Here is a 25,808-nt window from a genome sequence, read left to right on the forward strand (position 1 = left end):
AGGTACTTCAAAAGTAATAGATATACAGGTCATTCCTTAATCAAGATTTTAGAGTCTACTATGAGTTTATATAACGATGAATTCTTATAATGTTCTCAAAGCAACAAAAGAATAACAATCAATTTTAAATTCAAGCATACTTAAAAAAATTTAAAGGAAAAAAACTATTTAACACAGTAACTTACAAACAAAAGCTAACAATTTATTCATAAAGGTATTATTATATACATCGTTGTTTGTAAATGAGATGCAATTAACTTTAAAGTTTAAAATTGCAACAAAAAACTAAAGAACATAATTTCTGATTTTGTAATTTTGATGATCATTTGAATTATAATTTTTAATCTTACGTTCTAACCTTGTTTTGCCATCCAAAGAACAAAATATGAAAAGTTTAATAAATTCATTTCAGGAATCTGAAGGCATGCAATGGGATTGAAATAAAAAATATATGATTAAAACCATAATAAATTCAAAACCTAAAATACTTGGCCATAAATATATTATATTCTGTGCGTGAAAAGAAAGTTTGGATTTTCTTAATATATAGACACAATAATATTATCACTTTACAAATACAAAATATATCCAAAAATTTTAAACAAAATTAAATGAAAAATAGGTCGATGAAGAAAAAGGTAAAAGAAATTCATTGATTTTTCTTGTTCAAGTACCTTGAACCAAATGAAAAACAAAAAACTATTTAATTAAAAAATAAAAATGTAAGGGAAAAATCAAGAAAAAAATTATAGGTAACAACATGCAAATCATAGCATTTAATCTTTTTTCATTTATTATTTTGTAAAAGCAAAACATATATAAATAAATGAAATGATAAATTACAAAATATATTTCTATATGAAAAATAGGAAAAAACAAAAATAGAAAAACTAATTAAAGAAATCTGACTTCTTTATTTACCTTCCACTTTAATTCCATTTTCTTAAGAACCAAATCAATCTCTTTCTTTTTTTTTTGATCAAATTTAAAAAAATGAAAAATATAAAAAACCTTACTAACCTTGTTGAGAATCACTTTTTTCCTCCTCATCATTGTTTTTCTACTTCTTTTTGTTATAGAATTCAAAAAAAAAAGAAGCTAAACTAAAATAAAAGTGATGAGGTCTTAACTAGAGGAATAAGTACCAAGATCTAGCCAACCGACAACCTTTTTTCCTTTTCTTGCTTCCTTTTTTTCCTCCCTCTTTGTTTTTCTCTTTCTTCACATATTGCCTAACTCTTTCCTTCTTCGTTCATCTCTAATTCCTCTATTTTGCTTTCTCCTTTCTTTTGATCTCTCTCAAACCCTTTTTAATTTTTTTCCTCTTTCTCTTTATTTTTTTTGTTTACAATCATAATCAATTATTACATTCATATATATAAGAAATCTTTAAATAATCAACTAACAAAACAATATGTAACTAGATAAATTCAATGTGAGTAAGACTTGAATCAAGATATCAAGGTTTTAAAGGTGCTAAAATTTATAAGAGTGATAACGAATTGGATCGAATCAAATTCGGATTAATTTTTTTAATAATGCATGATATTTTAAATTTTTTAAATTTAAATTGATTTTCACTTAAAATCAAATTGGTTTAAACCGAATTTTATTAATTTGATTCATCAATTTTTAAAAAATATTTTTTTTATATTTTACTATTATTTTCATACTATAAAAATTAAAATTTATATAAAAATTAATAAAAAATTCAATTCATTTTGAATATTTTCGATTTTTCACTTCATGATTCAAAAATCAATCCAAATCAAATTGAAATATTCAATATCCAATCCAAATTAAATTGAATAAATAAAAATAAATCCAAATTAAATACTATAATTTTGAAATTCAATTCTCTTAATTTTTTTCCTCAACCCTAAATATTTAAATCCCAAATCTGTTGAATACTCTTAAAAGTAACTATATAAACCAATCAAGTTAAACTCTGAATTCAAATAACATAATATGTGTAGTACATAAAAGAAAACACAAATTCCTTTAGTGTAAAGTAAACAACATGATGGAAGCTAATTTTAATTGCCAAAAAAAGAAAAGAAAAATGGACAAACGCTCATTGCAATGACCTGGTTGCTACTTACAATGAAAACAAGCACTCCTTGCTATACAAATCTCAGTTTCTTCAAAACTTAAAAAGGAAAAAAGCAACAAGAACTTGAACAGTTGCCTATACTAAAGTTTTAGTGCTTCTCTAAATCCCATGCTAAAACTATTTTGTAGGCCATTTTTACCAACACTGGCAACATTTCCTTTCTGCATCATGGCTACAAATTCATTGTAATCTATGAGTCCATCCTGCATATGATCAGATGGAATATACGATCAGCAGACAAATGATACAGGCAACAAAGTGCAAAATAGAGTTTGTTTTCTATATGACAATTATTTAGCACAGCTTTGCAATGCAAAAGCATTAAATTTTTTGATAGTTTTATTTGAAATGAGAAATGGGGTTATGATCAATGGATGCACAGAGGGTTTTATCACAAGAATTAGACAACTTTATATAAACCCATATTGAAAAACACTATTCAAAGGCCAACTATTTACAGATTTGGACAGCTGCAGTGAAGAAAAAAGAAAGGACTACCAACTCAATTTAAATCTTGGCTAAAGCAAGCGGAGCTAACTTAAAACTCAAACCCCAGATCACTCATTTGGTGAACTGTTACTCAACCAGTGAACCACAACTTTTAGCTGCATATATTTTTTTGAAGGCAAGAGATATGGCCCTCTAAAATCCTTTCCAATTCTTATTTTTGGTCAATATATGATGTAATGATCAAATTAAAAATGGAAAATAAAACAAACCACTTACATTGTCCTGATCAACTTCTCGGATCATTTCTTCAAGGCGAACATCCTCTATGCCAAACTCCTCACAAGCTTGTTGCAGCTCATCTGGAGTAATATAACCACTACCATCCTTATCAAAGTAGGAAAAGGCAGCAAATAAATGATCTTCTCTCTCGATTTTGTTTAGGTGCAGTGTAGCAGCTACAAATTCCCCATAATCAATCGTGCCGCTATTATCAACATCAGCCTACAGTTTAAGAAGATGTGTGCAGAAACAACTCATCATTGCTTATTCACAATTAATTTTGTATTCTGTATAGAACAAAGAAAATAAGAAGAAAAATTGAATTCCCAATTCAAATCCTTGTGCAAATCACCAAAAATTTAGGATAACATAGAAAAACTAGTTGCTTCTCTCTGCATATCAGTTTTGTGAAACTAAAACCATGTCTGTCATTATCACCTTTGGATAAAGAGATAGCAAAATTAATACTCGTACAAAACTGTTCAAGGCATTGGAGTGATCCATTTGTTAGATGAATGTGTGGGAAAACACTTATTTACAGTTGGTTGTAATCTTCTAATCTGTATATTTATATTTGTATCTCTAGAATTAAGTATTTGTATCCCTAAAATTAGAATAGACAATCCCTCAATTATAGGATTAGTTTTTTAGAAGATTTAGTTTCCTACTTTAACCCCTAGTTAGTTGTACATAAGCTTAAGATTCTTGTATAATTCTCAATAAGCAGTTTTTCAATATACATTCAGTTTCCACACTGATTTATTTCTTAGTTTTTTCACATGATATCAGAGCTTTAGGGTCTTCTTGGGAAACAAAATTTTCAGCCTTCATTGCTGATTTCTATTTTAGGCCTTCATTGCCGAACCCTTTCAAAGAAAGATATTACTACCACCCAATTTAAGGAAATGTCAACTGAAAAATCACTGGAGTACTACAAATGTCTCAGAAACAAGGAGAGTTCGACAAGGAAGAGATTGAAAAACTCAAAAACTTATTGAAAATCCTTGAAAAGCCTACTGTGATATGTTCTTTGGGTAAGGTTTTTAGTTCAGGTAAAGCTTCCGGTTCTCATGGATTAAACGTCTCGGCTAAGCCTATTACGAGTTCTTGGGTCATTGACTCAGGAGCCACAGACCATATGACACATTCCTCACAAAAGTTTAGTACATATAACCTGTGTCCTGGTAATAAGAAAATTGTTGTTGCAGATGGTTCACTTACTATAGTGGCAGGATTAGGAGATGTTCAAGTTAATCCTTCGTTTGTTCTCAAAAATGTTCTTCATATTCCTAGATTGTCTACTAATTTGATATCTATACAGAAACGTACCAGAGATATGAATTGCAAAGTAACTTTTTATCCCTCTTATTGTGAATTTCAAGACCAGAGTTCGAGGAAGATGATTGGACTTGCTAAGGAGAAGGATGGATTATACTATCTTGAGACATCAAATAACACAAGTAATATCAAGAATAATTTACCTTTGTCATTTCTTTCTGAAAAATCTTCCAATAAAGATAAAATCTGGCTTTATCATTTTCATCTTGGACATCCTTCTTTTGGAACTTTGAGAAACATGTTTCCTTCTTTGTTCAAAGGATTAAATGTCAAAGTTTTTCATTGTGATATTTGTGAACTTGCAAAGCATAGACGTGTGTCTTTTTCAATCAGTAACAAAAAAAGTTCTACTCCCTTTTACTTGATTCATAGTGACATTTGGGGTCCCTCTATAATTCCTAATATTTTTGGTACGAGATGATTTGTTTCATTCATAGATGATTGTACCAGGGTCTCTTGAGTTTTTTTACTTAAATCCAAATCAGATGTGAATAGTGTGTTTTTAAGCTTTCAAAACATGATCCAAAATCAATTTGGAGTGAGAATCAAGAGATTTAGATATGATAATGCAAGAGAGTACTTCAACCAGAGTCTATCCACGTATTTCCAAAAAGAGAGGATTATCCATGAGTCATCTTGTGTTAATACTCCACAACAGAATGGAGTGACAGAGAGGAAAAACAACCATTTATTAGCCATAACCCTAGCCTTTCTTTTTCAAACAAATGTACATAAATCTTACTGGGGGGAAGCTGTTCTCACTGCCACACACATTAAAAATAGGTTACCTTCAAGAGTTTTGGGATTTAAAACTCCTATGGAACTACTCTCACAATTTTATCCCAACCTCAATACCACAAACAATCTCACACCTAGGATATTTGGTTGTACATCATTTGTTCATGTTCACAGTCATAACAGGAAAAAGTTGGATCCAAGAGCGATTAAGTGTATTTTTGTGGGGTGTTCTTTAACTCAAAAAGGATATAAGTGCTATCATCTTCATACCAAAAAATTCTGTGTTTGCAGATGTCACTTTTGAAGAAAATAAACCATTTTTTACTCAACCTTATCTTTAGGGGAGACTTTATTCATGAAAGATAAGGATAAAGACTTTTTTTTGCTTGATTTGCCACATTCTTCAACATTTACACCCATTAATTCTTCTGAGTCGAAACCTGTTTCTGCTGAGCCGAAGTCAAATACTGAATTTAAGTTTGAACCTATTCCAAATACGGAAGATGTGACAAAGGATAATATTGTTATTGATTCTATGAAAGAATTACAGGTGTACTCAAGAAGAAAAGTTTTAGATCCTGACCCAGTGCCAGTCCAAGAACCTGATCTTAACTCTGAAAATGAGGTAACTACAGTTTTTGACTCTGTTTCTCAAAATAGCATTAATCTCCTAAAACTATAACTAGTGATTATGATCTGCCTATTGCCATTAGGAAAGGAACCAGAGAATGTACCAAGCATCCATTATACCCAATCTCTAATTTTGTGTCATTTGAAAAATTCTCACCATCCCACAAAAATTTTCTTGTGAGCCTAAACACTATTTTTGTTCCAACTATATTATCCGAGGCATTATCCAATGAGAAATGGAGGAAAGTCATGAAAATAGAAATGGAGGCCTTAGAGAAAAATCAGACATGAGAACTGGTAAAGTTGCCTAAAGGAAAAAATTCAGTGGGGTGTAAATGGGTTTTCATTGTAAAATACAAAACAGATGGTATTGTTGAAAGGTATAAAGCCAGGTTAGTGGCTAAGGGCTACACTCAAACCTATGGAGTGGATTACCAGGAAACTTTTGCTCCAGTTGTCAAGATGAATACAGTTAGAATTTTGTTATCAATGGGTGCAAATTACAATTGGCAGCTTCAACAATTTGATGTAAAGAATGCTTTTCTACATGGTGATTTGAAAGAAGAAATATATATGAAGGTTCCACCGGGATTTGGAGGTCATCTAGAAGCAAACAAAGTATGCAAGCTGAAAAAAGCTTTATATGGCCTTAAACAGTCTCCTAGAGCTTGGTTCGGGAGATTTGTCAAAGTAATGCTAGCAATGAGATATAAACAGAGTCAAAGAGATCACACATTGTTTATCAAGCACTCTGATTCAGGGAGAGTCACAGTTCTATTAGTGTATGTTGATGATATAATTGTAACTGGAGATGATGAAAAAGAGAGAATCTCTAAAACAGTGTTTGGCTAGAGAATTTGAGATAAAAGAGCTAGGGAGATTGAAGTACTTCCTAGGAATTGAAGTAGCTCACTCACGGCATGGTATTTTCATCTCACAACAAAAATATGTGATAGATCTTCTAAAGAAAACTGAGAAGCTTACATGTAAACCTGTAAATACCCCTATAGATCCTAATCATAAAATTGGAGAAGCTAATGAAGATGTTGCTGTAAATAGAGAGATGTACCAAAGATTAGTTGGAAGACTCATTCATCTCTCACATACTAGACCTGATATAGCATATGCTGTGAGTGTGGTAAGTCAATTTATGCATAGTCCTAAAGAAGTGCACCTACAGGCTGTCTACCGTATATTGCACTATTTGAAGGCCAATCCTGGGAGAGGTATCTTATTCAAAAGAAATTCGAGGTTAGTTCTAGAAGCATATATAGATGTTGATTATGCAGGTTCAGTAACTGATAGAAGATCCACCTCAGGCTACTGTACTTTCTTAGGTGGTAATCTTGTGACTTGAAAAAGTAAAAAACAAAATGTGGTGGCAAGATCAAGTGCTGAAGCAGAGTTCAGAGCAATGACTCAAGGAATTTGTGAACTACTATGGTTAAAGATTATCCTAGAAGACTTGAAGATCAAATGGGATGGACCAATGAGACTCTACTGTGATAACAAGTCTGCAATAAGCATTGCACACAATCTGTGCAACATGACAGAACAAAATACATTGAAGTAGACCGGTATTTCATAAAGGAGAAACTAGACAGTGGGTTGATTTGTACACCTTATGTATCAACCAAGAGTCAGCTTGCAGATGTGTTGACTAAAGGTCTCAGCAGTGCAACATTTCAAGAAATTATTTCCAAGTTGGGAATGGAAAACACCTATTCACCAACTTGAAAGGGAGTGTGGGAAAACACTTATTTACAGCTGGTTGTAATCTTGTAATCTGTATATTTATATTTATATCTCTAGAATTAAATATTTGTATCCCTAAAATTAGGATAGACAATCTCTCAATTATAGGATTAGTTTTTTAGGAAGATTTAGTTTCCTACTTTAACACCTAGTTAGTTGTATATAAACCTAAGATTCTTGTATAATTCTCAATAAGCAGTTTTTCAATATACATTCAGTTTTCACACTGATTTATTTCTTAGTTTTTCTACAGAATGACTTGGGACCTGAAGTGAGTCCAGTTCCATGGTTAAAGATAGTCCATAGCATAGGGTCTTTCTTCCACTCCTCCTTCCTTTAACTCCATACCTTGTTGCATTTAAACACTAAAGATCCTAAATTGAGTAAAACTGAATCAAGAGAGTTCTGCAAATTCACAGACTATTCTTAATTATCTGCCTTTAGAACTGCATAACTAGCCATCAGCTACTTTAACATGTCCTCCTTTTAAAATCTTTTCTTCTTGAGGCAACCATCTCTATGTTTGTTGCTTAAGTGTGGAATGAGGAAGATATTCTAGAAATTTCTTTGAACAACTAAGATGTTTTTAGGTGTCACCATTGTGCCAAGCTTTGATGTACAAAGGTGAAGAAATGGGTTTCTATGGTCCTCAGTAGGCTTCTTGGGTCCATGCAAGTGGGGTAATGCCCAGTGCTTTTCTTTAAATACAGAATGAGGAAAAATATTTAGCTCATTATCCTTACAAGAATCATCCCAAATCCACCTGACTGACTAGCAGTTGGTAAAAAGCAGTTGCTTAACTCAATGTACTATATCCAAATTTGTTCTCATACTTACTGCTTGCATAAGGTCATAAATTTCGGACTCCTTAAGATTAGCTCCAACTCTTTTCAATCCTGCTTTAAGTTCTTCAAAGGTGATCTGACCACTGTTGTCAGTGTCTATCATCTTGAACATTTCTTTGAGGCCAGCTATTTCTTCTTCAGATAGGCTCTCTGCAATTACCTGCAAGGAAAAAGAAAGAAAAATTCAGTTCACCAACATAATTAGAAAATCTAAAGAACTAAAAATTTTGAATGTAAACATCATGATAAATAGGTTTCGATGGCATATGTATCCACTCAAAGTGTCAGGCTTTCCACTTGTACGTAAACAATCCTTTCACTCTCCCTCCTCATCCATTCCTTACTCCCTCTCTGTCAACCCCCTTTTCCCCATATATCATGTGTAGCATGGAAGGGACTTACTCTAAGGGCCATTTTCTTGAGCTTATTCATTGCAGAAAATTGCTTCAAACGGCTTAAAACTGCAGAATCAAGAGGCTTGTCAGGAGCAACACCATCAATTTTTATCCAAGGGTGGCCTGCATAGATTTTAAATAATATTAGCATTGGAAAAAAAAGTGCCCTCCTGAAATCTATAGTCACTGTCTTTTATATTAACCACATAATTAGTTGCCATCTACATTGTGGATAACATGGCAGACCAAAATCTTTCTAGGAAATAAGAATTGCATAGATTTAGGCCATCAGCTCTACCATTAACTTATTAAGATGTGCTAAAAGACTCCATATGTTTGATGCTTTTGTTGCTTGCTTTTGGCTATCTACTTTTTGCAGAATTGCTATAAAGCAAAAGCAAAAAGTAAAACACAAAATTATAATTGATTTAAAAATGAACAAATAATTAAAATATAACACCACTTATAACATAATTAGTCTATACAGAAGTAGAATCATGCACTTTGTCATCTAAAACAATTAAATATTGTGTATAATCCTTTTATTTGCTTTTTTGCTTTCGGAGGCAAAAAGCAAACAGAAAAAGTGCCAATCAAACAAAACCTTAACAAATCCTAAAAGTTTTGTCCTCTGCTTAAGCACTCCCTCTTCCATGATATAAAAAATTTGATGGCACTTGCTCATAAAATCAGATTCCTAACTTCTTTTCTTCATATTCCTCAATGAAAATAAGCCATATTATTAAAGTCGTTGACTTAAAAATGGACCCCACTCCAAATTCACAGCAGTTTCAAACACCTGGCTTATTTATTTCAAAAGAATCTGGGAAAAGAATTAAAGGAACCTTATGTAAGTTGTACGCATCATGGGTTGGGTTCTATATTCCAATCTTTTCAAATTCCAGTAAAAAAGGAAACAAGAGGGCAGAAACAGGCATCCATCCATCATATGAAGTAAAAGCCTTGTTAGATGGCTTAGAATTTGTCATACAAGATCTAGTATCCCCACCTGTTGGATGGATAGACCTTTTGCAATATATATAATATGTCAATGGAAGTCAATAGAAATGTGAGCCACACTACCCAAGGAATAATACTACAAAGCCACTTTATGACAAATTCAATGCTGCATTTTAGAGCTCCACTATGGATGTGTTTCAGACTTGCAATAGTAATAGATTCCATTACTCAATTAATATGTACCAAATATAGCCTTAACAATTAACCGATAATAAAATTTTTATTTTTTTAACTAGGAAACCATCCTGTGACACAGGATAACCCAGAGCCTAAAGTCTAAGGATACGTAGCCTAAGCACCAAATGAAAGAAAGGGGATTACAACCACACCAATAGCACAGGAAGCACCCACTTGCCCACAGCATGACCCATGTAGCATAAGAACAAAATAATGATAACAAAAAAGCTCGAGTAAAAGAATGTGACTTACACAAAACTTCATGTGCAGTTAACCGTCTCCTGGGATCTCGAATGAGCATTCTCCTCACCAAATCTTTTGCGCTTTCAGAGATGCTAGGCCAAGGATCTGACTCAAAATCAAGGTCACCATGCAAGACCTGTTCAAATATACCTTGCTCATTTTCTGCATCATGGGAAAAAAAAGGGAGAGGAAAGTGAAGATCAAAACATAATCACAATGGTGTAAACAAAAGAGCTGTTAAAATAATTGCACTTGGCTAGACCATGATTAAACTCGGATGTGATTAATCAAAATGGAAAAATCTTATGCATCGGAAAGTTTCTTACCAGCCCAAAATGGAGGAACTCCACTTAATAGAATGTAAAGAATTACTCCTGCACTCCATACATCTGCTTCTGGACCATAACGCTTTCGTAAGACTTCTGGGGCAACATAGTATGGGCTACCAACCACATCTGTAAATCTTTCACCTATACGGAGAAAGTGAACAAGAGGATTACAAAATAAATTGTAAATCTTATCTTGAATCCTCTATTGATGTAGTAAATCACACATGGAGGTCAAAATTACTAGGTGTTTTTGTTAAATTAACTATGCAAACTAACCAAGAATGCACTCGATGTAGGAGTAAAAGCTCTATAAATATATATATATATATATATATATTTACAAGTAAACCAAAGAAAAGCCTAGTAAATTTCATGCCAATGCTAACTAAAAGATAATCATTGTCTTTCCTAAAGAGTGCTTATTCAAGAAAGTCATGACCTGCTTCAAGATTGGGGCTCAAGGTCACACTTAATTGTGGAACTTGAGACTAAATAGTTAACGCAACAGCATCATGTCCAAACAAGAGTACAAGGGAAAAAACCTTTTGTGCCACAAATGTTACAGAATCAAACACAACTTACAAGCCTAAACCAATGATGAGAGCATAGGACATAGATGTGCAAGCGATACCATAGCGGATTGGATGGCTGGTGGCAGAATATCACCACAGGGCTAGCAGTGTATCATGACACCCAGTGTCACAAATCATTCGAAATGCATTTTATAAGATTGATATTAATTGTTTTTTGTAATTTTACAAGGCATTCTAATGCAACATCATATTTAAGACAGGTATTGCATACACGAACAAACTCTATGTAGCAGAGAATTCTTAATTTTGCTGATTCAATAACTTCATTGGAATTCATTTACTAAAATTTGGACTATGACAATAACTAAGTTTTAAAGTTAAGAAATCAATGCAGTTTAATGGATAAATGATTATCAAATTGAAAAGATTTTTTTAGCCTAAACACTTATGGGCTCCAGGCAATAGAGAAATTACAAGCTCGATTTAGTGTTTTTCCTCCCTCTTTTGTTTTTCTTTCTTTTTTCCTTTTATTTATAAATAAATCTAAATTTCAAGTAGCTTATACAATTGCTTCCCCTACTCTAGTATGCATATTAAACCAGGTCAGTGAAGGAATGACTAAAATAGGTAAATAAAGAAAGCTAAGATTACAACTTTTCGGTACTTGAAAGAGAATGAGATCAATCAGCTTATACCTGGCTTAAAGAATATTGATAAGCCAAAATCAATTGTCTTGAGCAGCGAATCCTCCTGCTGATTGACAAAGAGAAAATTCTCAGGTTTGAGGTCTCTATGCATAACCCCCAAAGAATGGCAGGCTTCAACAACCCCAACTATAGTCCTTGTAAGTTCAGCCGCCTTTCTTTCTGTGTAATGTCCACGCTGAATAATTCTATCAAAAAGCTCACCACCAGCACAGAATTCCATAACAACATGAACTGCCACTGCATCCTCATAAGCCCCTTTTATTGATATAACATTTGGATGCCCTGCCAAGTGGTGCATTATTTGAATTTCCCTTCTCACATCCTCGACGTCCTCATCAGTTAACAATTTTCTCTTTGCAATCGATTTGCAAGCATACTCTTTTCCAGTTGACTTCTCCACACAAAGAAAAGTCGTCCCGAATTGCCCTTGTCCTAGTTTTCTCCCCAGGCTATAGTATTCCTTGAAATTACCAGTCCTTGTTTGTAACACTGACTCAGTCCTAAGTCCTGCACTGGACACCCTCTTCATATGAGGGGACTTGGGTTTTGTTGATTTTTCAGGTTTAGTTTCTGGTTTCGTCTCTGGTTCCACCTCTTGTTTGGTCTCTGGTTTGGGCATTGTCATTTGTTCTGGAGGTTTGTTTTGGACTGGTAATGGTGATTCAGGTTCTTTAGATGCTATCTGACTCCCAGATTCCCCATTAGTGTGAGAAACTGAGTCATCAGGTGATCGGGACCCCCACATTGCAGCAGAAACCGATTGGAAAAATCCATTTTTGGAAATGCTTGGTCCTACACAAGTATTACCCATCTCTATTCTCACACTTAAATTTCTTCTTCAAAATACTATCACTTGTTTTAACATCAATATCTAAAACCAATAAACAGGCCAATCCAACACAGGAAGATCTGATCTTCCTAACCAAAACCAAGCTCCCTATATTCTCCTCTAGACTTTGAGTGAAAAATTTAGCCAGCCGTTGTGTGATCTGTTGGCAGAGTGCTAGACTCTAGCAAGGACAATCCTTGCCAACCTCAAATTCCAAAAAAATAAGAAAAGTTTTATATCAAAATCGAAACTTAAACGATACCTTAAAAAATGAACTAAAAATTGATGCAAAAAAATGAAGAACTCATTAATTAACTCCAAACTTCAAACATTATCCATAAAAATAATACTAAAGATTACAATAATTATGAAAAACTATAGAAGAAGCAAGTTTAAGAGCCTGATTTATAGAAATAAAGTGCACTCTACAAACAAAAAAGTCAACACAATTATGGATTACCAATCAATAAATCCATCATCTATGCTACAAAAAAAAAAAAAGAAAAAAACACACAAATCAATGGATCTCAAATTCAGTAAGCGAAAGCTTGACAGTATATATAATAGAAAGCAAAGAAAGATAAATACGACATCAAAAGCTGAAAAGAATTGAAAAATTCAACTTGAGTAAAGTTGAAGAAGAGAAAGTTAAAAGAAGATCCTTGGAAAAATAAGAAAAAAAGAAGAAGAAGAAGAAAAGGCATGGGTTATGGTTTACCAGGTCTTGGCATTTGGCTTAATAGTTGAAAAATGAAGAAAATGAAGTTACATTTGGCTGTACCACCCTTAAAAGAGAGCGGAAATGGAAAGTCTTTTAACTTTGTTTATAACTACTCTGATTTATATTGAATAAAAAATAGATTGAGGCTTGTAGATGTGTTTGGACATAATTGCAGGAAAACGCGTTTGGCCGCCAGATTCTGTTTTTTTTTTTTTTTAAATTATTATTGGGGGGTTTTTGGTGGATTGTATTATTAATGGAAGGTTTTTAGTGGCTTTTGGTAATTTTAGATATGAAATCAAAATTATATAAAAATATAAAAACATATGATTTAAAATTTTAATATAAATTTGATAAAAATTTTATTTTATTTTATATTTTTATATTAATATAAAATTATAATATAATAATTTTTATATTTTACATATATTTTATATAAAATAAATATAATATCAATATTAAATATATAGATTATCAAATTTATTTTAAATTTTTTTATTTTTTATAATTAGTATACTTACGACAAGACTTGAACCTTGTAACTTTGCAATAGCGGCCGTGATTATGATCTTAAATTTTTAAGGAAAGATCTAAGAAGGTGGCCTTTTTTTTTAACTGTTATTGTTTTAAAAAAGCTCGACAGCTTTGTTAAGTTTTGAATACGACATCGTTTGATTTTGATGTAATGTGTTATTATTTAAAAAATAGTAAAAGTTTTCGTTATTTATTTAACAATATTAAAATATTTTTTTAACTAAATCTAAGTCTAAAATTTAATGATTTTAAATTATATAAAAAATAAATAAAAATTAATTAAAAAGATAAATATAATTTGAACAAATATCACCTTTAAATTTAATTGAGAATGCATTTATCATCATTAAATAAAATAATACAAATTTTCACTATTTTTTTCGCAGCATAAAGGATCCTTTCCCGATTTTGATATGATACTTCCATTATTCATTCTTAATCTGTAGTTAGCAGCTCTTGACAGATAACTTATGCACTAATTAGTCGTTTTGGTTGTTAACTTGTTTTTGTTTACCTGTTTTTCTATTTTTAAAAGCAAAAGAAATTTTTTTCCCAATCTTCATATTACAATCTCTTCCATATAAAAAATAAATAATTTGGAGAGTAAAATGTGGGATAATTTTAACTTTTATATAATACAATCATCTTAGTAAAATTGTTTGTTTTTTTAACTCGCCGAGAATGAGGTTTTATCTTAACGGAAGAGGGGAAAAAGCAATCTTTATGTCTCACATTTAATTTTTATGTGTGTATATTTGATTCTTTTATTTTATTTGATTTGTTTATTAAATTTTTTATTATGTAAAATATATTAAAAATTGTTTATTGCAATTGTAGTTTTTATTTATAAATAATAAATAATAAATAATAAAACAACTATAAAGCCAAAGTTTAACTTTGTCGTATTTGTGAAAATTTCAAACTGAAAATAAATTTAACTAGTTGATAAAAAAAATATAAGTTAAATACAATTTAGGACTATTATACTCATTGAAAAATTTTGATATTTAATTTTGAGGTGATCAACTAATAATATATAATACATTTCATCTTATTTTTCAAAAATGGTAGTGTATCATATTTATTAATATATATATATTTACACTAGAAATCATTCCTGGCTTCCTTTGAAGTCAAATTTTTTTTGTAAAAAAGTGTATTTATCCAGTTATTAATCTGAATAAAACATAATGTACATAGAAAATTGCTAGAAGTATCATAAGATTATTGAAAATGGAATCAACAAATATAAATTGTTAGCTTTTAGAGAGTTCAAAATATTAGGTAAGAACATAAACAGTTAAGTATAAGGAAGTTCTGTAAGGAAGTTCAAAATACCACCAACAAACATGAATAAATCCCTCACATCCTACACCATTAATCATGGCAAAGCAATAGCTCTTTATGTACATTATGTCTTATAAAGAACTAAAACCTTACAATATACTATCATTCAAATAAGCATTTAGACAAATAGCTTTCAATCATGAGCTTTTTTAAGTCAAACAAATATATATGGAACAAAGCCACCTCAAAGTAGCAACCTCAAAAAAGGAAAAACAATCCAACATTATCTTCAAGCGAAAATAATTTCAAAATATAATTAAGTAAAAATATAGATTCTCATACCGAATAGAACTACCCATTTTGCCAACACCTTCATCTTCATGCTTTTAGTTATAATATTCTAAGTTTATTCACAATCTAATTATCCTAATGCAAGAACATAGTACTTAAAATATTATCAAACATTAAAAGAAGTAAAACCATAAAAAATCTAAAATCAAGCTTTAGCCCAAAAAACCAAAATATTCACATATAGGCATCTAAGATCATCTTAAAGTATTTTGTTTCAAATGATTACCAAATCTAATTAGAAAATTAACATTGGGAAAACTAATTTGTTTTATCATATAATCAATAAAAATGGAATAAAAACAACATTTAAGTAACCAATATTTTCTCCATCAATGTAAAGTTTGTCTCTAAGCTCTAATTTCATCAATGTCATGTTCTCAATAAATTCTTTCTTTGCTATTGCTTATTTTTCTCTCTTAGTTATCCATATTTTCCTCTCAAGGTCATATATCAGCATTTTCATCAAATAATAATTTGGCACAACAAGTTCTATATTATCACGAAAAATAATTGTTAATATTTGATTTAATGGTTGGTACATATGTTTTTTTCCTACTCAAAGTCCATTTGACCAAATTAACGAAACTTAAAACAATAGTAAAAAGAAAGAAAAAAAATCCTTGTTGTCAACAAGATTAGCCCAAAATCTAGCAATGGCTCAAAAGAAAGCAAAATAAGTTTATCATGCCAAATCTCAGCAATGTATTGAGCTTGGACGAGTGATTTATAAATAGGTTTATCATTATGGATAAGAATAAGGATTTTCTTATGAATAAGGTTCATTTGCAAAAACACTGCCTTTAAAATATCACTACCCTTTTTTACATAACATAAGAATGAAGAATATTAAAACATAGCAAACATAAACTTTTAATGTAAAGCATATATATCTCACTTTTTGTTCTGCTTTTTCTTCTTTCTCTCTCAATTCTCTTTGTAATTAAACAACAAAATAAATCCAAATGAAAAAAAAAAAAATCCTACATTCATAATTCATAAATCACTAAGACATAGCAATTAGTATAATTTTAAAAAGATAGCATTAGATACTCTAAAATATCACTACCTAAACAAAAAGAAAATAGCTCACCTTTATTTGCAATTAACAAAATAAAAAAATCTTGCAAATATTAAGGAATTGAGTGAACTTTAAAACAAAATTGTAATTTGAAAATTAAATAGTTTTTTATCTACATGTTTTTCACCTTTTTTTTTTTTTGCTCTTTCTTTTTTATTTCTCAATTCTCTTAAATAAATCCAAAAGAAAAAAAAAAACATTCATAAAACACTAAAGTATGGCAATTCAAACCATGTAAAAAAACATACAAAAAATTATGTGCATGATTCATTCACCTCCCCACTTTGCAAGATCCAACCTAAAATCCTCAAAGACATGCTTTGGACATCCTTTTACCCTACTAAGAATTTCTAATAAAAGGTAAAAACTTCATATACCAATACATTTATTTTACAATTTAATTCTTGAAAAATGAGAATCATTCTGAAATCAATTTAAATAAATCATATCAGCAGTGAAAAAAATCGACAATATACAAAAGCCAAGTAGATTGTTATACTCATTTCCTCCATAGTATCTATCACTAAGATATCCTTCATTGTATTTACCAGTCATGACAAAGCCAACCGCTTGTATCATCGAGGTGGACATAAAATTCTATGATGGGATAAGTTCTAATTCTTATTATACATTAAAAAGAAATATGATCTTTTAATAAGGCTAAAGTTACAGAAAAGGAAAACAATTCTCTTCTTTTTCAATGGATCAAATACCTACATATTAAAAAATTAAAATAAAAAAAAAGTGAAAAAAGACTTGTCTAACGTTATCGAGTTCGATTATGTTAACAATTTCAAGATCAATTTCTTTAAGTGGAGCATTCAACTAATATATCCATTGCAAAATTAAACACATTTTTTTTTTTGTTATTAGCATAAATCACAATTTAAGGTCAAAAATCAAAACTTTTTCTAAAAGTAATAAGGTTTACGTTAGCATGAGCTTTCTCACTCTTAGTTGTTGGTGTTAACTACAAGACAAAATTAAAATTAAAAAAAGATTAAATTTAATTAAAGGAGTAATGAAACAAAAAAGGAGAAAGTTATGATTTTAGACTATATATTAAGGGAAGCATTCGTTGGAGACTTGATGGAAGAAAAGCCTATGAAAGCTTATTGCTATTACCATCATCGTTACTCTAGTTTGAGTTGGATTCGAGTTCAAGCTCAGTTCTCCCCTTTACCACATTTCTCATTCCTTTCCACTGAACATGCCATTACTTTACAGTTCTAATCATTAGTAATGCCTTCATTCCAACAACCCGACCAAACCCTTTTCCTCTTCCTAAAGTGTAAATTAGTAGACAAACCTTGATCAACCTAAATCAGGATAGTAAAAATAGTCAAATAAACTTCAAAGAAAGATTCAATATGAGAAAATTGCTTTGAAAGAGAAAAAGATAGCAAAGTGGAAAATGAAAGGAAAAAAAAATAGATAGGCTAAGGACTTCTTCTTTCTCTCATCCTCTTACTCTTTTTTACCTGTAAATTTTTTTTCAACCTTATCCTTTTTTTTCCTTCTAGATCTTTCCTCTTATTTTTCTCAATCAAATAACCTAAACAAATAAAAAAAAATTTATATCTTCTTCTAAACAGCTGTCATGTAGAAAACAGGCCAGAGAAGTTAAAATTTTCTTTTGTGTTCTTTTTAAATGCATGAATGCTCTTAACAATTTAAAAATATCTTTTGTATCCTTTTTAAATAGTTGTCATGTAGAGAAGACTTGGAGACAAAATTATATATATGTTAGATATGCAAACATTATACTAACAAAATTCGTGAAAATATAAAACTACAAAACAAAAATATTATTATGACAACATTATACTTTTAACAAAAATAGGATTTGCAATTAATGGTATAAGTACTACATAATTTATCATTAAATTATGAGAAATTTTTTTTTATTCTTTTGGTAATTTAAAATTAAAATAAAAAGGTATACAAATAAATCAATCATTAAACATTTCATCAAAAAAATTATATATACTTTTAAAAAATAAAGATGAAAATTTAAGATTAAAAGTTAAAGTGTTTTTTTTTTTCGTAAAGTAGTTTCAAAATGATTTAAAAAAAAAAGAATTAGAACAATATGAGAAAGAGATTAAAGTAAAAATAAAAGTAAAAAATGATATGAAGAACAAAAATTGTAGTAAGTTAAAAAAAAAAAAAACATAAGGTTTAACCTAAATAATTTATCCAACTTTCTTAGAAGATTTCCTACAAAGTTGGGACTCGATCTTCGGCATTTGCAATTTTTTTTCCTTAAATCCTTTAAGTTTTGACTTCCCTTATATTAAAAAAAAAAAAAAACACACATTTGGCGCTTTGTTAAAATTTTGAATTTTTATTGAAAAAGTTACAACGTTAATTTGACTTTTGTTAAAATTTACATGACAATGATTTAAAACTTATGACAAGTCACTTGATTTTAAGAATTTATAATTAATGATTATTGGGTATAATAAATGGATAAATATCAATGTGATTTAAGCGTCTCTTAAATTACAATGCATGAAATTAAGTTATAAAATAAAAAATGGTAAATTACACATATATATTATATGGTTACACGCGATTTAAGTTTGCTACCTAAGATTTAAAATGTGACACATAACCAACCTGAGATGTTTATTTGTGTCATTCCGTTAATATTCCTTAGATGTTGTTTGTTGTAAAATGACAAGAATACCTTTATTACTACAAAACCCATGACTTATTGTTGAAGCATTTAAAATGTTAAGAAACAGAAGGCAAAACTTGTTACCTACAATCAAATGATCTCATTTGAAAGTGATCAAACTTTTTCATTCAAGAATCAAACCAAAAAAGCTTTCAATTCTAATTAGAAAGAATTTGCTGATATGAAGATCTAGGTAAAACTTAATCAAAAATTGATTGAAGTGGCACTAGTTAAAGCACTTTTAGGCACCATTTGGTAAAGAAATGAGGCATAGCTACTGTGCATTAAGTAAGTTTTCACTATCTAACAAGGCATATGTGATTCTCACTTCATTTCATTAAGATTGATCAAAATATTCTATTTAGGGTTTATTAAATTTTAAAAATTTAGGATTTTTTATTTTGAATAACTAAATTAAAGACATATTGTAAAGCTTTTATACATGGGTTATTTTTGTTAATATTTTTGTTAAGTTTAAAATCTTTTATAAATACAATAGCATGTTGAATGACTTCAAAATTAAGTAAAATAGGATTTTTTTTTTTTTTTTACAAATGTCGAATGAGGATAAAATAATTGAATTTTATCATGGTGGTCATTTGTCCATATTCCACACAAGGTCTTGGTAGGAAGGGACATTGCATGGGTTGATGATTTTTCCTTGGATCGATTATCATTATTTGAATTGCAAGATTGGGTTATAAAATTAAGTTATGAGTCCACTAGTGAAATGTATTACTATGATCTTAAGCTATCTTTTAATGTTAGATTAAAAGTAATTCATTCAAATAGACAAATAGACATGTTCAAGCTATGATTCATAATCAGTAGGACAAAAGAACAATCCTAATATATGTTGTAATTGGTGATTCTCATTTATCTATTATTTAACCGTGTACACTTAGTGCAAATGAAAAAAAGGAAAAAAAAGACCAACTTAGTGTTAATTAGGATAGAAATACAGATGAAGTTGTAAATATTTATAAAAATATTTTTGAATATATAAAAGATGAGGAAGATGAGGTTGGTAGAGATAATGATGAAGATAGTGATAAGGATGATAGTAATTAAGTAGATAGTGATGGTTATTCTACCAGTGACCCTAATAGATTGAATGAAAGGTTTTCAGAATCTCATGATATTTTTAAGGATGAAAAAGCTATTGGTGGTTTTAAAAGAAGAAAAAGGAAAAATGTTAGTATTAAAGAACCTAGTTTAGATCCAGTGATTCAAAATAATGATGTAGAAGAGGAGTTTAAGGATAATATGATAAAAGATGGTGTTTTACACAACATTCATAAATCTAATGATAAGGAAGAACAATATACAACATTTAATGAAGAGGTTGATATAAAACATCCAGAGTTAAATATTAGAATGAAGTTTATTAGTGCCTTTGTTTATAGGAAGCATTGAAGTAATATAGTGTTAATAAAGGTTTTGACTTTCAATAGAAATGATGGAGAGAAGATTAGTGCTTCATGTGTTAAAGACTGTAGATAGAAAATATATACTTCTAGGATGAAAGGGGATTGAACCTTTCAAATCAAAACTTTTAATCTAAAGCATAACTGTTTGAGGGAGTTCAAGATTAACCAAGTAAATACACTTTATTTGGCTAAGAAATTTTTTGATGACTTGAAAGATAATCTTAATTGAAAAACTAAGAAGATTAGGAAAAAGATATCTAAAGAATTGAAAGTTGATGTATTTATCTCTTAAGTGTATAGAGCTAAAAGAAAAACCAAAGAAATAATGAAAAGGGATGCTAAGTTGTAGTATGCCAAATTATGAGATTGTTATGACATGATTCAACAAACCAATGAGCTCTACATTGATGAAATTGGAAACTTAATATTTTTATGCTAAAATTGGTGTTCCTAAAGATTTTATTCCTAAATTTGAAAGAATATTCATTATATTTGATGATAGAAGAAAGATTCATTAATGGATGTAGAAGGCTAATAGGATTAAATGGTTGTCACTTAAAATATTATTTTGGAGGATAATTACTTAATGTTATTGCTTGAGATAGGAATGAAAACTTTTTTCACTTTGTTATGTAGTAATTGAATAGGAGAATAAAAAAACCTGATTTTGATTTTTTAATTTATTATATGAAAAACTTGATAATTTTAATGAATTGGGATTAGAATTCATGTCTGATCAATAAAAGGTATGAAATTCTTATTGCTTCTTTATTTATCTAATATCTTTTATGTTTTGATCTCTAACAATATTCTTTTGTTTTCTTTTTTATTTGGTAGGGATTAGAGTAAACATTTCAATAAGTATATCCTTATGTCAACAATAAGTTTTGTTTGAGGCATTTATAGACAAATTTCAAAGGACGGTTAAGGTGAAAAAGTATAAATAAGTTTTGTGGAAAGCAATAAGTGTTGGATCAGTAAAAAAAAAAAAGAAAAAGCCATGTTGCATCTTAAAAGACTTGACAAAACAGGTCAAGCATATGCTTTGATAAATAGATTGAACCTATCTAAGTGGGCAAGGTTTTATTTTAGCATAAGAACTAAAAGTGATTTGTTGGTTAATAATCTTAGTAAGTCATTTAATGCTTACATATTACAAACTAGAGATTTGCTTATATTGAGCATGTTACAATAGATTAGGAAAAGATTGATGAAAATGTTTTATGCTAAAAAGGTTGGAATAGTCATACACAAGCCTTATCTGTCCAGCTGTTCAGGACAAACATGAAAGGATAAAAAAAGGCTTATTCAATTATTTTTTAGTTCTAGCCGATAGGTTGAAATATGAAGTTGAATGTGGGACAACTAACTATATTGTGAACTTGATTGAACAGAGTTGTACTTGTAAGTATTAAGATCTGACTAGAATCTTTTTTAAGCATGTTATTTCAACTATTTTCAAAAATAAAAAAAAAAACCAAAAAATTATGTCTATTCTTGTTATTCTATTGAGACCTACATGAAGACATATGATAGCATTATTAATCTTATTTTAAGATAACATGAATGAGTTATAAATAACCATCCTTTAGCCCCTCAAATCATTTATAAACCGTTAAATAGACCAAGAAAATTAAGAAAGAGAACTTCTGATAAACTTCAAAATCTTTACAAATTATCTAGAAGGAACTAACCAATAAGGTGTGAAAACTGTGATCAAGAAAGACATAATGTAAAATGTTGTAAGGCATCAATGGTAAGACAGACTAATGGCAAAAAAAGATAAAGTGGATTAAGGACCTATACTCAGGTAATAGTTTTAGATTTATTGTGATATACACACGTATATATAGTATGACATAAAAGAATCTTTTAGTGTTAAATTAGTTTTATGAGCCTTGTTGGGAAATTAATGGCTAAATTATTTAATTATCCTACTTTTAATAAACAATGTGTATATATTGTTTTGAACAAGATGATGTTTACATATGTAAGGTTAAGGTTATTTCTGTTATTTTTATTTCTCTTATTGTGTTTTAAAACAAAATGATATTTACAGTTGTAATTTCATGCTATTTTTATTTATGTTATTGTGCTTTAAAATGAATAAGGTAATTTCATGATATTTAAGTAATTGTTATTAAGCAAACTTCTAGCATATTAACTTTGTATAAATAAAAGCACTAAAGATAACAATTATAGAAACATTCTACAAAGATGTTTAACTCTAGATTTTTGTATCAAATTGTATCAATTGTTTTTAGTGTAATATTTTCTAACTTTTATGTGGTTATTCTGATAGGTTGCTTAGAATTTTGCATTTTTTTCAAGGATAAGTTCAAGAAGAAAGGCTATTGGTATTATTAATCGAGGTAGAGGCAGATCCAAAAAATTTTTTCTTGATGTGAGTGGAGGAAAAAATGCTAATACTTTTGGTTCAAGAGGAAGAGCTACTGCTAATGTTGCTATAAAATAAAGAATTAATTCTAATGTTGGTATAAGAGAAAGAGGTATTGCAAATGTTGATACATGAGTTTCAACTACTGCTACAACTTCAAATTTTCACACAAGTTCAATGGGAAAAGTTGCTGAAAATATTACCAAACGAAAATAAAGAGGAACTTTTAGGCAAAAAATTACTCCAATTAAAGAAAGGGGTAGGACTACTGTTAGCAGTAACTATACTTTTGGTAGGCAACCAGTTAGTAACCACACTACTAGCATAAATCAAGAAACTACCAATTAAAAAGCTGATAGCCAAGCAACTAGTAGCCAAAGAGTTTAGGTGCAATCTGGGAACAGTTCTTACATATATATTATGATGATGTATTTTGATAGACAATGTTAGGTGGAAGTTAGGAACCAGTTTAGGATATAATGCTTTTTGTGTGAAAGTTTATAAACCAACAATTATGGTATAGTTCTTTTTGGGTGAATATTGATAAGTCAGTTTAGAAAATAGTCTTTTTTTATTTGTAGCCAATAACTTTACAATTACTCAGTTAAAACACAACTTGTTTTTCATATTAATATGAATTTTTTGCCTTTATGTTTTTTGTTATGTTTCTTTATCAAACGCAATGTTGATGTTGGAAATGTAGTTGTTTGCAAATATAGTTATTGGGTGTTTGCAAATGTGGTAATTGATGAAAATTCACTTTTAACAAGTTTAGTGTTTATGTCACAAATTAAATAACACAACTAGAATAAGAAAAAATTGTATATATTAACCACGAAGTTCATTAGGCCATTTCCACAAATATTGGTATATGTAAAGCATTAACTCATTTCTACTAACATCAATGCTGGAATATCAATTCTACAATTCCACAAATTGGTTTTTATAACTTTTTGAATGAAAATGATCATACAAAATTATCATAAACAAAATCAGAACACTTAACAAATTAAAAACACCCTATTTTTTTTCTCTAGTCTAAGTTTTAACAAGTTCTTCCTTTAATTTCAACTTCTTATTTTTTGCTTCAACTAATTTTCTTGCAAACTTATCTTTTTTGGTGAATACAATACCAATACTTCAAATAATTCTTGCTTTTTTGAATTTGACATGAAAATCTCATATTCCATTTTCTTGATATTTCTTTCAATTTAACTATCATTTTTTTTTTTTTTGCAAAAATTATATGACAATTCATCCACCCACTAAAAGTAATTACATATTTGAGTTCTCTAACAAGAAATGTAAGATTAAATATATTATTTTTAAATCATACAACTTATTTCAAGATTAAATAAAGTATATCTCACTTCAAATTTATCACACTTACAAAATTTTCATCCACGATTGTTCCTTGATCCAAATGTTCTTACAAATGATTTCACACCATAATAACATACTTTTCTAATATTTAATTCGCCTCTTGTAAAAGATTGTGAAGAATTCATGCTTCCACACTAATTTTTTTTCAAAAGTTTGAATATGAGAAATAGCAAACAAATAAAAAAGATAGGGAAAATAGCTTGGGTTTCATACGACTTAAATCTTAACGACATTAGTGATAATAACGGAATGACACGAAAAAATATAGCATGATGCTTATGTGTCACAATTTAAACCTCAAAGGTCAAACTCAAATCACATTTAATCATAGGATATATATATATGTAATTTACCCAATAAAAAATAATAAAAATAATATTTTTAATCTAAAGAACCAATTTAAATGTATTTAATATAAATATACATATAATCCATAAGGGTCTAAAAATAAACCAAACATAGTGATTAAAAATTTTTTAATTAAGGATTTTTTATATTAAATGTTTTTCTTTTTGAAGAAAAAAGTAACTTTCTTAGCAAAATAATTATCATCCAAATATTTTGGACCAATAATGATATGTCAAGTGTATGTTGACATCACATTTTTATTTATGAATAAAAAATTACTTTCTTAGGTGACATTACACATGTCATGTTTCTATTAGATGAAAGCCAATTCATCATTTTTTATTAATGATTCACTAATAATGTTAATCTAAATATAAAATTTATTACTAGTTTATTAGTTTAAGTACCATAATGCTATTTTTTTTTTCCAAATTCAAGTATTAATTTAAGCATTTTAACTAATTTTCATGTTATAATTATCATAATCAGATTGGGTGATGAACTGTTTAAAGTTTCAGATCACTGGTTCAATGGTTTAACAATTAGATTAATCGGGTCAATTGTTGAACCAATAATGATATTTAAAAAATATATAAATATTTTAGTAAGAAAGAATTTAGGCTTTAGGTGTACGAAGCATTTGTTGAAATGACTCCATGAACTTTATAGTTGAAATGTGTTTAATATATACAAATTTCTTTTATTCTAATTTTGTTATTTGATTTGTGACGTAAACCATAAACCTATAAATAAATGAAATATCTTCATAATTTGCATCAACTACAACATTCACAAATATATTTAACAAATTCATCCAACATTTTGCTTGATCAAGAAACATATCAGAAAACATAAGGGCAAAAATTAATATAGATATGAAGAATAAATTATTCTTAATTTAAGCAGCTTGTAAAATACATTGATTAAAATAAAGCTTAAAATAAAACCAACATGTATACATCAAGGAACATCCAACACTGATTAGTATCTAAAGACATTAATTATACATAAAAAAGAACTATATCCTAAACTAGTTCCTAAACTTCTACCTAAAAAAGGCTACACCATAAACTAGTTTCTATATTTCTGTCATAAAGGGATTATATATCAATATACAACATTAAAATAGTGTATAGGAACTTTTTCCAAATTGTACCCAAATTTTTTGGCTACTAGTTGCTTAGTTGCCAACTTTTTGATATGAAAAAATTTAC

At 29.3% G+C, this 25,808-nt stretch overlaps 1 protein-coding gene across 2 annotated transcripts; it reads right to left on the bottom strand.

Annotated features, from left to right (window-relative positions):
• Positions 1-1,928: 1,928 nt before the first annotated feature.
• On the bottom strand, positions 1,929-13,251 carry LOC111295841 (calcium-dependent protein kinase 1-like). 2 transcript variants are annotated; one of them, XM_022889599.2, is made up of 8 exons: positions 13,100-13,251; positions 11,541-12,586; positions 10,310-10,453; positions 9,993-10,145; positions 8,551-8,666; positions 8,141-8,308; positions 2,840-3,064; positions 1,929-2,316 (listed from the first exon to the last, which is right to left on the bottom strand). In XM_022889599.2, exons 2-8 carry the CDS (start codon positions 12,361-12,363, stop codon positions 2,194-2,196), a joined length of 1,752 nt encoding a protein of 583 aa, XP_022745334.2. In that variant the 5' UTR covers positions 12,364-12,586; positions 13,100-13,251; the 3' UTR covers positions 1,929-2,193. The 2 variants fall into 2 exon arrangements, with proteins under 2 accessions (XP_022745334.2, XP_089597333.1); XM_089741207.1 differs by lacking the exon at positions 13,100-13,251 and having other exon boundaries at positions 11,541-12,797.
• Positions 13,252-25,808: the final 12,557 nt, after the last annotated feature.

This window comes from Durio zibethinus, chromosome 12 (assembly GCF_047325235.1).
Source record: "Durio zibethinus cultivar Kanyao isolate XHJ-2024 chromosome 12, ASM4732523v1, whole genome shotgun sequence".
Taxonomy (NCBI): domain Eukaryota; kingdom Viridiplantae; phylum Streptophyta; class Magnoliopsida; order Malvales; family Malvaceae; genus Durio; species Durio zibethinus.